General features: G+C 42.3%; 1 protein-coding gene across 4 annotated transcripts in view; it reads right to left on the bottom strand.

The window, feature by feature from the left end:
* Window positions 1-4,168: 4,168 nt before the first annotated feature.
* LOC149308989 (paired box protein Pax-6-like) overlaps window positions 4,169-13,371 on the bottom strand; it is a 38,844-nt gene continuing 29,641 nt past the window's right edge. For 2 of the 4 annotated variants that reach the window (XM_089531581.1, XM_089531578.1), the window contains 3 exons: window positions 12,732-12,829; window positions 12,474-12,618; window positions 4,169-7,244 (listed from right to left, as the gene is read on the bottom strand). In XM_089531581.1, the coding sequence (XP_089387707.1) occupies window positions 7,159-7,244; window positions 12,474-12,618; window positions 12,732-12,829 (329 nt within the window). In that variant the 3' untranslated portion in view covers window positions 4,169-7,158. Of the gene's footprint in view, window positions 7,245-12,462; window positions 12,619-12,731; window positions 12,830-13,371 lie in introns of all 4 variants that reach the window. The other 2 variants (XM_089531579.1, XM_089531580.1) reach the window with 2 other exon arrangements.

A 13,371-nucleotide genomic window follows, 5' to 3' on the forward strand; every position in this document is an offset into this window, starting at 1 on the left:
TCGGCCATGAATAAAATAAATAAAATGAATAAAAAATTTAAAAAAATGAAAATCTACTGGGTGACCTTGGGCAAGTCACAGTCTCTCAGCCTCAGAGGATGGCAATGGCAAACCCCCTCTGAAGAAGCTTTCCAAGAAAACCCAGTAATAGGGTCGCCATTAGTCAAAAATGACTTGGAGGCATGCGCGCGCGCACACACACACACACACACACACACACAATAATAATAATAATAATATTAATCCAATTACTAGTGTGTTTGTGTATGATTTGTTAGTGCCTGTTCTGTAGGCTATATTTCAGAGGAATGAACTAACAAAACCACTTCTGAGTATTTCTTGCTTAAAACGAACCTATGAAATTTGTGTTAATACTTACCGGTAAAAGAGTAAAGCCAGGGAATACCAGGTTCTGTAGGGTGTATTTCAGATGAAGGCAATGGCAACGACAAACCACCTCTGAGTGGTGGTGGTTGTGTTCCTTCAAGTCATTTCTGACTTAGGGTGACCATAAGGTGAACCTATTATGGCTTTTCTTGGCAGAATTTATTCAGAACGGATTTGCCCTTACCTTCCTCTGAAGCTGAGAGTGTGATTTGCTAAGTTCACCCAGTGAGTTTCCATAGCAGAGTGGGAATTTGAACCCTGGTCTTTCAGTCTTAGCCCAACACTCTAACTACTACACCATGCTGACGCTCTCATTGCTTAAGGAAACACTATGAAATTCATGGGGCCACCATAAGTCACAGGTGCTGCTCCGCCTGATGACGCAGGCGCTGTTCTGCCTCCGACCGGCTGACCCACATGTGAAGTGGCGCCTTCATCGTCATGTGACCCTCCCTCCGGGAGGCAGGGATGACCTACAGCGCCTGCCCGCTGCACACCATCAAGCATGTGCAGTTCGGCATCCTCAGCCCCAATGGATAAAATAAAATACTATTGAATGTAAGGTATTGCACTTAGGGTGGAAAAATGAAATTCATAGATATAGGATGGCTGAACGAGACTACGTGTGAAAGGAATCTAGGAATCCTGGCAGACCACAAGTTGAACATGAGTCAGCAGCGTGATGTGGCAGCTAAAAAGGCCAATGTGATTTTAGGCTGCATCAATAGAAGTACAGTGTATAGATCAAGGGAAGTAATAGTGCTACTCCATTCTGCTTTGGTCAGGCCTCACTTGGAATACTGTGTCCAGTTCTGAGCACCACACTTTAAAAAGGATGTTGAGAAACTGGAGCGTGTCCAAAGGAGGGCGACTAAAATGGTGAAGGGTCTGGAAACCATGCATTATTATTATTATTAAACTTTATTTAAATAGCACTGTAAATTTATGAGGAAAGACTTAGGGAGCTGAGTATGTTTAGCCTGGACAAGAGACGGTTAAGGGGTGATATGATATATATTTGAAGGGGTTTATGTATTTGAAGGAGTGTCACATTGAGGATGGAGCAAACCTGTTTTCTGCTGCTCCAGAGACGAGAACACAGAACAATGGATGCAAGCTACAGGAAAAGAGATTCCACCTCAACATTAGGAGGAACTTCTTGACAGTAAGAGCTGTTCAACAGTGGAACACACTCCCTTGGAGGGTGGTGGGGTCTCCTTTTTTGAAAGTCTTTTAACAGAGGCTGGATAGCCATCTGTCGGGGATGCTTTGATTGTGAATTCCTGCATGGCAGGAAGTTGGACTGGATGGCCCTTGTGGTCTCTTCCAACTCTATGATTCTATGATTCTTAGGCCTGAGACAGAGGGGCCAAAAGTGCTGTCTTGCCACCGAAACTAGGGTTTCGAAGCGCACAGCAACCACACGCTCCAGAACCCTAGTATGTGCGGCTAGTAATTTATTGCAAATGCATATACAGTCAGCCTTCTGCATCCACTGATTTTTTATTCATGGATTCAAACAACCATGGTTTGAAAATGTTAAAAAATATATATAAATTCCAAAAAGTAAACCTTGATTTTACCATTTTATATAAGGCACACCATTTTACTGTGCCATTGTATTTAATGGGAATTGAGCATCCACAGATTTTGTTATCCATTTCCTGAAATTAAACCCCAGCGGATACCAAGGGCCTGCTGTAATACAAGGTGGATATTAAACTGTATTATTCTTTTGAATGCAGGTGGGACTTTTGTAGCCCTCCAGATGATGTTAGACTGCATAGCCAATGGTAAAGAGTACTGGGAGCTCACAGTGCAACAAGACCTGGAGACCTACATGATCCTTAAACCCTGCTTTAAAAGGTTAAGTTTTAAAATGGCTAGACTGGTTTCAGGCCTCACATGTGTAGATGAATGGCACATGCAGAGAAACATCTAAACAAACAGATGGTGAATATGCTCCAGAAACTCTACAGAGGTTCACAACTGTGAACATCAATGCTATTGATTCTCTAGATTTTCATTGTCCCATAGTATCAGACAGGGATACCCTCTTTCACCTGTTATTTGCTCTAGCATTGGAATGTTTAGATGAACTAATCCAGATATTAACGGTGTGATGATATAAAACAAGGAACTCAAGATTAATCTTTATGCTGATGATGCATTTTTCCAACACTAATTTGAACTCACTGAAGGAAAACTAACATATAAAGAATAACCAATACAGAAATGCACCAATGGCTCATTTGCTCTCACATCATTTCACTGTGTTGCAGTTGGTTAGGCACAAAAACCCACAGCTCCCTGAAAGACTGAAATGTATGTGTCCCTAAGATTGGTAGCAACTCGTCATATACACATATATACAGTGTGTGTGTGTGTGTGTGTGTGTGTGTGTGTACTGAGGCCCCATTGCCTCATTTAGAATTCATTTGATAAATATACATGTTTGCATGGCTCAATCAAAAAAACATTTATGTTTGCATATGCCTGGCACTGTGTTGAATGGAAAGGACTGGGGAACAAAATAAAATTTTTGTTCTAGTTGGCAAAGTGGTAGGCAACACATTTCTTTAATCATCCTTAATCAAAACCCACCTCAGATCCAGGGGAATCTTTTTTCAAGGAGGCAAAGTTCTTGAGGAGAAAAGGGGTATTCCAAAATTCATTATTGAACGTATGTGGTAGATTTTCTCCTGCAATCTTGTGCTTTGGTTATTGAGAGTGCACACACAGGGCACATTAATCCCACCACTCTTTATCATAGCTCCAAATCAAGCGAGTATCCTCTGTGTTACCCAGCACCTGCTTCTCACCCAACCTCCATCCTGGCACATGTTCAAAATGCACACACAAAGTGGTCCTCCACACCCTTGGCCAACTGCTTCCAACCACTTCCTCCTTGCAGGTGCTCCAATCTCAGGAGGGTGTGGTGTTTTGTGGTTCTCTCAGTTTGCTCTTGGGTGGGTGAGAATGTCTATGAATAAACAGGAACTAAGAATAGACCCAACTATGACACAAAGGTTTAGCAGAACCAAATTACCTTTGGCAGAAAATTGACTCAACATTAACGAAGGACACTCGGCATGGCCTGAGGACATAAAATTTGGAAGAGCAATTGCCGTGATCAACACCAGCTTTTCAGGGCCCGTTTTAAATATTACTGCAATGTATGACAGACTTCTGTCTTTAATAAATCTGTGCCAGGCTGGCATCCAACTGGTATACTTTTCTCTCTGGTATAGCAACGTAATTTATTTTCTGCCTGTTCCGCAATCACGGCCATCTTGCAGAATGAAAGAAATGGGGATTGAAAGGGGGTGGTGGTGGAGATACACTACTGCTTTAGCCAACACATTTGTACAGTCTCCTTTAAAAAAAAATCTGAATTCCACTGTCATCACAATGCACTTTCTATATGTATAGTGGAGACTACAAATACACAGTTTTCATCTCCCCAGCAGTGCTAGTCAATGAGATATTTTCAATTTGCTGCTGCGAATTTACATAAATAAATCCAGCCATATTTGATGATAAAAGCAGAGGGAAGTTGTTAGGCCTGTGAGTTTTTTGTTTTTTGATCCATCAATCTGATTCGTCAGTTCAGACATTTTTGACTTATTTTCTTAAGAAAATGTTGACTAAAAGATTGTTCCCAATTTAATTCAGCAGACTTTAAAAAAAAAGACAGAATTTTTTTACAGATATATTAAAAACTTATAAAAAACTACAACTGAGAAGCATCACTGTAAAGAAAAGGCATTCATTCTAGGTTGCGTTACAGAAGGGGAACAATTCTTCTAACATGAAAGTTTCTGAAATGTAGGCATGCATCATAAAAACTCAAGAAAGAATGCATTTGGGTGGGCTTTTAAAAAAAATAGGCTTTCCTGTCATATATGCAAATTTAATTGCATCATCTATGGCACATCTAAAATTCATATTAATTTTCTGAGATTTCCTTAATTGGGCAACATCACTGCCAACTATCTGTGACTACTAACATATTTTCTACTCACTACACTAGGATGCAGAATCTGTGACCCTCCATGGTTGGACTCTAATTCTCATCAGCCCCAGTTTGCATGAGTAGTGCCCACGGATTATGGTAATTGTAGTTCAACATCAACTGGAGAACAATCCATTCCCTACTCTTGTCCATTCTTGATTCAAAGGTGTAGTATCAAAAACTGAAACCTGTGGCAACAATGGGTTCTATGGGTTTCTCTTTCAGATGTGAAGCTCTTGTTTAACAAATGCAGGCTTTCCACACCTAATTAGGCAATTGTGTGTTTGAAGCTTACAGCTGGAGTAGCTACATCTCCTAAAAAGGAGCATTGTGGTGATACCTGTATTTTGTACACTCTCAAGTCAGCCAAGATACTGATGAAGTACATCTCTACGTATTTGCTTTGCATACAATTGCATTGTCTTTATTTGTTTTGTCTTAAATTAACCTAGTTTCCGCAAATTAAAAAAAAATCAAAAACAGATTTGACAATTGCACAGCATCAAGAGATGCACAGAATACAGTAGGCTTGAACTGAGCAAAAATCTTTATGTGGCTTGGAGCCATGAGACCCACAGCCTTGCTACTATTCAGAAGCTCAAACCACAAGCCCTGCTGCTTGCTCAAGGAAAAACCACCAGAAAAAGCAAAGGGAGGTGGGGTGGGAAGGAGAGAGGGGGATGCTTGCTGAGAAGAGCATATGGTTCCCAAGAAGAGAACTTTGAAATGGCTGTGTGTTCATGCATACATGAACAATGTAAAATGAGGCATCAGGAAGAGAATAAGAGCAAAAGTTAGCTGTAGTAATGAAGAAATTGAAGTAGTAAAAGAGTTCCTGTTCTTTGGGTCAAACAATGGACAGAATAGGGACTGCAGTCAAGAAATGAGCCAACCTAGTAATGGCAAGGGCAGCTATGACAGAATTAGAAAAGAGCCTAAAATGTAAAGATATCTGAGCACGAAAGTTAGAATCATACAAGCCATTGCTTCCCCTATTACCATGTACAGTTGTGAAAGCTGGACAGTGAGGAAGGTGCACAAGAGGAAAATCAGTTCATTTGAGATATGCTGGAAAAGAGTGCTGAGGATATCATGGATAGCCAAAAAGACAAAGGACAGATTAAGCCTGAACTCTCCCTGAAAGCCGAGATGATAAAGTTGAGACTGTTGTACTTTGGTCACATCATGAGAAAAGATGACTCATTGGAAAAGACAATAATGCTAGGAAAGGTGCAGGGATCTAGAAAGAGATGAATACAGCATTCTAGATAGATGGACTCTATTAAGGAACTCATGGGTATAAATTTACAGGACCCAAGCAAGGCAGTGGAAAACAGGATGTTTTAGAGATGTCTCATCCACAGGGTTGCCATGAGTCAGGATCGACTCGGGGGCAGTTAACAACAACCAAGTAGCAGCACACAATGGACAGCATTGTTGAAGTTCATACACAACATCCAAACCCATCATCAGATTCAGGATGCTTAAGTTATGAATCTACTACCATCTGGTCTGTGACGGTGTGCTATTTCTTTCATGCACTTCACTATACATCAATACACAGCCATTTATAAGGAAATTTCCCTCACTTTGCAGGTTTCTGTCTCTCTACGCAACAACCAGAATTTCTCCCATCCTTTCCGCTCTTTTGTTGGAGCTGCTACCTCAATCACTCTCTTTTCTTGGATTCTCTGATTGTCTCACCTTCGCCAGAGCTGACGTAGCATAAATGCATTGCGCACACTCATACAGTGTTAACGCTCACACAATGTTATTTACACAGGTTCTTTATTAACACAGGTGAAAACAGTTTGAATCTACAAGCGTGTGTGTGTCTGTGTGGGCCTTTTGTGTAGGTCAAAGATCACAAGCCCTCCAGGGTTTGTGTGCAAACCCAGCTAAGTGAATTCCATGCAGGAAAGAAAAGATAGGCTAGAGTGAGGCAAAGTGAACAGATATACACGGAGGGAAGAGGAAGAGCCACTGAACACCACACACCCAGGAAGTAACACTAGCAACCCTCCCCAAACTTCAAGAGGGCCCAGAGGCCTTTTAACATATATCCCACGGTATTCTAGGAGGGCAAAAACAGGTGAGGGTTAGTACTTTGTTTCCCACAATGATTTTCACTAACTTTCAAATGGTTGTGGTGATATTTACCTCCCACAATACTTTGCAAAAAAATAGTTTGAAAGGGAAATGTGCTTCATTTTCCTCAGGCAGTCCTTTGTAGATTTTCACTCCCACTAGATTCCAATTTGGTGGCCACTAAGTATTTGCTTTAGCATTCAAGGTTCCAATTTCATTTTGTTCTTTGTCATTTGTATCAGCTTCCCAAATAGATGTTGATTCCCACAATCCTTTAGAGATGCCCAGGAGGTTGGTTTTCTTTTCTTTTTTTCCTTGCTATTGTACTTCTGATAGATTTTCTTCCTGGTTCTCACTGCCCCTTTTAGGAGCCAGGGTGGAAAGAAGGAAAGAAAAAAAGCCATGGGACATTATATATAATGGGGAAAGGACAGACAACAGAGGAGCTGTCCCCTGCTCCCCCATGGCACACATGTGCACACAATGAGAGAAGGGTGAAGGCTCTAACATAGATTATACAGAGTTGGGGAGGAAGGCAAGCTTTCCGCTCTACTGTTCCCTCCCATGTTGTGACCTGTTCATTTTTCCCCTAGGAGGAAAAGCTCCTTCCTTTTTATTTACTCTCCCACTTCCTTTCGGCCTTCTGTTTCTGTCCTCCACTTCCCTCCTCACTGTAATCTTGGCCAATACTGGGAAAGATCAGGATCCCCACCGGGGACTTGTACAGGAACAGACACTCCTGGAGAGATTAACCCTACAAAGGTGAGAGAGGGAGAGAGAAAAAGAGACATTATCAGTAAGTAGAAATAATCCCCCCACTTCAAATTTCATATGCCACAAAACTCAGAGCATGCAAATTAATATATACATCCAGTAAGAAGATTGTGGGAAACATTCCAGAACTTGGGAACATTACTTTTTCAGAATACAACTATAAGATCCCTCAGCCTTGCACAGCCAGTGTCTGAACTGCCTTGGAGAATGGAGGAATTGTATTCCAAAAGAATAACTCTTCAAAGTTCTGTACAATAACATCCAAAATCCACAAAACAGTGATATCTTTAGTTTTTGTGGGTTTTTAAGGCTATGTGGCCATGTTCTAGAAGCCAAGAACTATGGATGCTGGCCTTCAACTTCACAGTGGTATCTTTACTGGGCCAACCAAAAAGCCCAAAAATGTTGCAAGCTTTCAAAGCCCCACTGGCTTCTTCATCAGGCAAAGGTGTCAAAAATCATACAGGAAGGAAAAAATATGAAAATGTTAATCACAAGCCTGCATTTTGGCATGATGTAGCTGTTCTCAGTAGGTAGTGTGGCGGGACATGAATGTATTTGCAACACATATTTTGTGCATTTTGTTTGTCCTCATAAAGGTATCACCTCTTTCAAAGGCTAGAAGCAAAGCCACAGGGAGATTTTAAAGCCCCTCTGTGAAGTGCTTCATAACATCATATTCCATGAACTGCCTTGTTAACGACAGTTGAAGTGGAAGGGCAGGTCCATATCCTATTTACAATCTGAAACAGGAAAGAGCTGAAATGCCCCGTTCCAACGGCTCATGCTTCAAGAGATGAGCCTGTCTCTTGTTTTGAGAATCCAGAGTCAATACAAAGGTATGGGTAAGATAAGGCTCAACTGAACAAAACAGGGCTTTCTATGGCATACTAGTAATCATATCTGATACTTGAAATAAATAAATAAATAAATAAATAAATAAATAATTCACTTCCTTCCTTTGTTATCTTTACAGCAGGGTGGAAAAACTATGGTTCATGGGCCATGCCCCACTTTTGTAGTGTGTGTGTGTGTGTGTGAGAGAGAGAAAGAGAGAGAGAGAGAGTGTATGTATGTATACTATTTATTTACTTCATCATATCACACTTTTCTTCCGGAGTGGGACCCAAGGCGCAGTATCCAGAAATAACAAATTAAATTTTTTTACAATAAAAAATGTAAAACAATTAGATATCCCCACATTACACACTATAAAATCATTTAAAAACCATACAAAAGTTAAAACAAATAAAACACACATTTAAACAAAAACCTTCTCTGGCTTCCCATGAAAGGGAGTTCTAGAAGGTGGAAGCAGTCACAGAGAAGGCTCTCTCTCATATGCACACCAAGGGAGCCTGCAATGGTGACAGGACCAAGAGAAAACCTTCCCTTGAAGATCTTCGTCTTCTTGCAGCAGGGATGTAGCTGGGGGGCGGATCCATGGGGTCCGGACCCCCCCCCCCTTCCATTAGATACAATGAATGGTGCGTGCCGCTGTGCCGCCACACCCAAGCCTCATTATAATGGTGGAACTTAGAATGGACCCCCCCCCCCTTCCCTAGCTAAGTCCCTGCTTGCAGGTTTATATGGAGGAGATGGTCTTTCAGATAATCTGAACCTAAGTCATATAAGGCTTTAGAGGTCATGACCAGAATTTTGAATTCTACCCAATAATAATAATAATAAATGTTATTTCTATTTCCCGCCTCTCTCTACAGATCGAGGCGGGATTACAGCAGTCAGCATATTTCAACAATAAAAACATAACAACTACGTAGCATAAAATATACATTACTATCCATACAATACAATTAGTCAACTCTCCATAAAAACATACAATACTAACAGAGGTGAGATGTTTTACAGCAGGTTTGGTGGGTAGGCTTGACAGAAGAGATCCGTCTTCAGCGCTTTCTTGAAAGCATCCAGAGTGATAATAAGACGGATCTCCTCCAGCAAATCATTCCACAACTTGGGGGCCATGGCAGAAAATGCTCTGTGGGAGGTAGTCACCAGCCTGGTTTTCACGTAGTCTAGTGACTTCCTCCCAGATGTTCTGAGAGTGCGGGGCGGATTGTGTAGAGAGAGGCGTTCCCGCAAGTAATTTGGGCCCAAGCCATGTAGGGATTTAAAGGTGATAACCAACACTTTGTATTGGGCCCAGAAGCTAATCGGCAACCAGTGAAGAGATTTTAATATAGGTGTTATATGGTCAAACCTTGATGCTCCGGTGACCAATCTAGCTGCCGCATTTTGAACTAACTGAAGCTTCCGAACTTGGTACAAATGTAGCCCCATGTAGAGCCCATTGCAGAAATCTAAACGAGAGATTACCAGTGCAAGTACCACTGCTTCAAGGTCCTTTTGCTCCAGGTAAGGGCGCAGTTGGCATATCAACCGAAGTTGGTACCAAGCACTCCAAGCCATCGCATCTACTTGAAATGACAACGGTAGAGACAGGTCCAGGAGTACTCCCAAACTCGAACTTTGTCCTTTAGGGGAAGTGTGACCCCGTCCAGTACAGGTTGGCAAAACTCCTTGCCTGGGCCTGGGGATCCTATCGCTAGTACCTCTGTTTTCTTTGGATTCAACTTGAGTTTGTTTTCCCTCATCCAGCCCATTACCGACTCGAGGGAGGCATTTAGAGGAGAGATGCCATCCTTGGTCACTGCAAGAGTCGGAGGCATAGAGAAATAAATTTGAGTGTCATCAGCATACTGATAACACCATGCCCCATGCCTCCGGATGATCTCTCCCAGCAGCTTCATGTAAATGTTAAATAGCATGGGGGACAGAATGGTGCCCTGAGGGACACCAGATGGCAGCTCTCTCTTAGAGGAGCAACTATCCCCCAGCCTCACCATCTGGAATCTGCCTGAGAGGTAGGAACGGAGGCACTGGAGTGCAATGCCCCCGATACCTAATTCCCTCAGGCATTCCAGAAGGATACCATGGTCTATGGTATCGAATGCCGCTGAGATGTTCAAGAGCACCAGCAGGGTCACACTTCCCCTGTAAATGCCCAGATGGAGATCATCAACCAAAGCAACCATGGCAGTCTCAACTCCATAGCCCGCCCTGAAATGAACAGGTAGCCTGTGAAACTGTTTGAATAAAGGAGTTATATGCTCCCTATAACTGGTCACTGTCAGCATTGTGGCTGCTGCACTTTTATCCCACTGAAGTTTCCAAACAGTCTCCAAAGGCAGCCCTATGTAGAAAAATGCACCACATTTGAAGGAGTGCTGAATGGGATGTAATCAAGGCATGTGTCACCACAGCCAGATGTGATGACTCAAGGAATGGGTAGAGCTTACAAACTAGTTTTAATGTTACAAATGCAGTGCCCCCCTTGCAAACACAGTGGCTTTACTTTTCCATATCCAGAATCCCTCCAAAGCATTTTTCAACTGAAAATTGGCTGGAAGTGCTGCCCAGAAGCAACATGATGTCACTTCCAATGCACTGCTAACATCACGGTGTGCCACACAGGGATACAAAAATTGGCTCTTGCCCTTTGTGCAGTTGCTTATCCCTGTCCTACAGCTTTCAAGCTTAACAGACTTCCATTATACAGTCCGCCCTTACGTGGGGGATCTGTTCCGGACCCCTGAGTAAGCCAAATACTGCGCATGCTCAAGCCCCATTCAAGTGAATGGGGCTCGTGCATGAGGCAGTGTGGTGGTGCACACGTGCCATGGGCGTGTGCCCCATTCATCCAAATGGGACGTGCCACCCCATGCGCTCCCATGCGGCTTTCAACATATGCTGAAAGTCGTGTATATAAAAAAGCCAAGAACATAAGAGCCCTACTGGATCAGACCAAAGGCCACATTACTACATCCATTTCACATACCCCAGCAATTTGTATTGAGAAGCATCTGACACTGGAAGTCACATAGACCTATCATCAATAGCCAGTGATCACCTTCTCTTTCATGAATTCTCCTTTGAAGGCACCTGAGTCATCATTGCATCTTGTGGTAGCAAATTCCAATCTTGGTATTTCCTTTTCTTTGTCCTTCTTTTCTCCCCCCATCCAACTGTACAGGACACCCACAAATTTATACTATTATGAAAAAGGGGGAAAGTTTTAGCCTGTACCCTGGAAATTCTAGAAAGATGACAGATTTTGTGCAGTCATGCTCATCATCTCTCAATTGCACTGAAGGGGAAATCTCACTCACAGTTGAACTGCTACACTCACTAAGATTTACTACATCATTTCCTTGGAGTACTGCAGAGATCCCTGTGCAGCAAAAAGAGAAGGTGAGGGGCAATAAGAACTTTTGTCAGGGGTATACAATTTGTTGCCCTCTACTTCCCTTGCAGTTTTAACATGCTCCAGCCAACATGCCCAGTGTAGGAGATGAAAGAAGTTGTAGTCCAAAACTTCAGAAGGGCCAAAGGTTCACCACTGCACTCCAAACTATGTGGTTTGCTTTGAGGACAATACTGGAGATTTTTATCCCAAACATCAAACTAGAGCAAACAATTCAAACCTGACTATTTGTCTAAATGTAATTGTTCTTATTTGCTTGATGTTTTGGGAAGTTATTTGCAGAATCTGAAATTTTATGTTCAGTATTTTATTTTTTCCTTTCTTGGGTTGAGAATTGGCTTGTGGTCTGCAAAGGATGGCTCTGAGTCACAGTGTGGTAGCTGAAAATTATGCTAAATGAATATGCATCACCCTTAACACATGAAAAACAAACTCAGATGCTTGGTGTGTTTTTGCAGAAACCGACAACATGTTTATGTATTGCTGCATGGCCACAAGGGCTAGAAACCTCCTTTTAAAAATAATATATTGATGCTGAGATTTTCAGAATTGTGCATTAGAGGCCATATTCTGCATTTCACAGTGAAATCAACACTGAAGGAGGATTCCATATACTCTCTTGGCTCTTACTGTTTGAATTATAACTCTCATAATCCCCTAGCCAGCATGGGGGATTATGGGAGTCATAGTTCAAAAATAGGTTTCTCAAGGTTTCCTTCTACAATGTCTTTTTCGAATGTCAGAGATTTTGCTGGTCAGGGAGTCACATTGCAGAGTTTACGGCTACTTACTTCCCACTGTTTCTGCCCACCTGCCAGTACTAGTTGTTTTGTGCTCTACTTATCTACTTATTGCCAATGCAAGGTGGCCTGTTCCTACCCTCTTCCCCATCCCCACCTGCAGTGCCTCCTACCCTTCCATTACCAGTAGAGGCTCCATTGCTTGGGCTCAGGTTATGTGAAGAAAGCTGGGAGGGCGTGTATGAATCATAGCTTCGCACTGACGAACTTCCAGGGAGCATACAGGAATAAGACGACGTCTGGCTGGCAACAGGGGGCACTGCCTGCTGCTGGCAGTAGAGGAAAGGAAAAAAGAGGTTAATAGCATTGGAGGATCATCATTCATTGCCCCCAGATCCTACACATTTCTGTTTGAGCTTTTGATCATCCAGCTGAAGCTCACCTGGATGGGAAGGCTGTTGGCCATGGAGAAGGTAGGTAAGGGTGGAAGGGCACCATAGTTGTTGCTGAGGGCACTTTCAGTACGGCCCAACATAGTGCCTGCAACAAGAAGTGACATATGATCAATTTTTAAAGTCTTCATCACAGTCCCCTTAGCTGTATCTGCAAGGATGGTCCAAAAATATGCAAGGAGCTGTGTGGATCCATATTCACAAACCAACTTTACCAGTTTTGGGCTGGAATCTTGTTGGTGCATTACACTAGTGGTCACACTTTTTCCAGAGTCATGGTATCAAGGGAAGACTGAAAAAATCTGCTAGTTCTGAACAGCCTGTTTCTCCAATGCCTTATTTCCTTCACATCATCCATTCCTTTTTTTCCCCTCCTGCTTCCACCACCTACATTAACATACTTACACTGCCACAGTGTGCCAACATGATTCCAGCCATTACCTCCATCACATCCAGGTCTTTTGTCAAGTAAATGGCTTTTAGTTGTTCATTCAGAATCAAGCCATCCAAGAATACTTTGCATTGCAAAAAGGAGATTTTTGCTACAATATTTTGTTATGTATTTGGGAAAATTTATGTTCCTTCCTAGTACTGTTAAAATTGCAGTTAAACACGGAACATGGCAGTGCA

Source organism: Sceloporus occidentalis, unplaced genomic scaffold, assembly GCF_023333645.1.
Source record: "Sceloporus occidentalis isolate IW3139 unplaced genomic scaffold, rSceOcc1.0.p SCAF_7, whole genome shotgun sequence".
Lineage (NCBI taxonomy): Eukaryota > Metazoa > Chordata > Lepidosauria > Squamata > Phrynosomatidae > Sceloporus > Sceloporus occidentalis.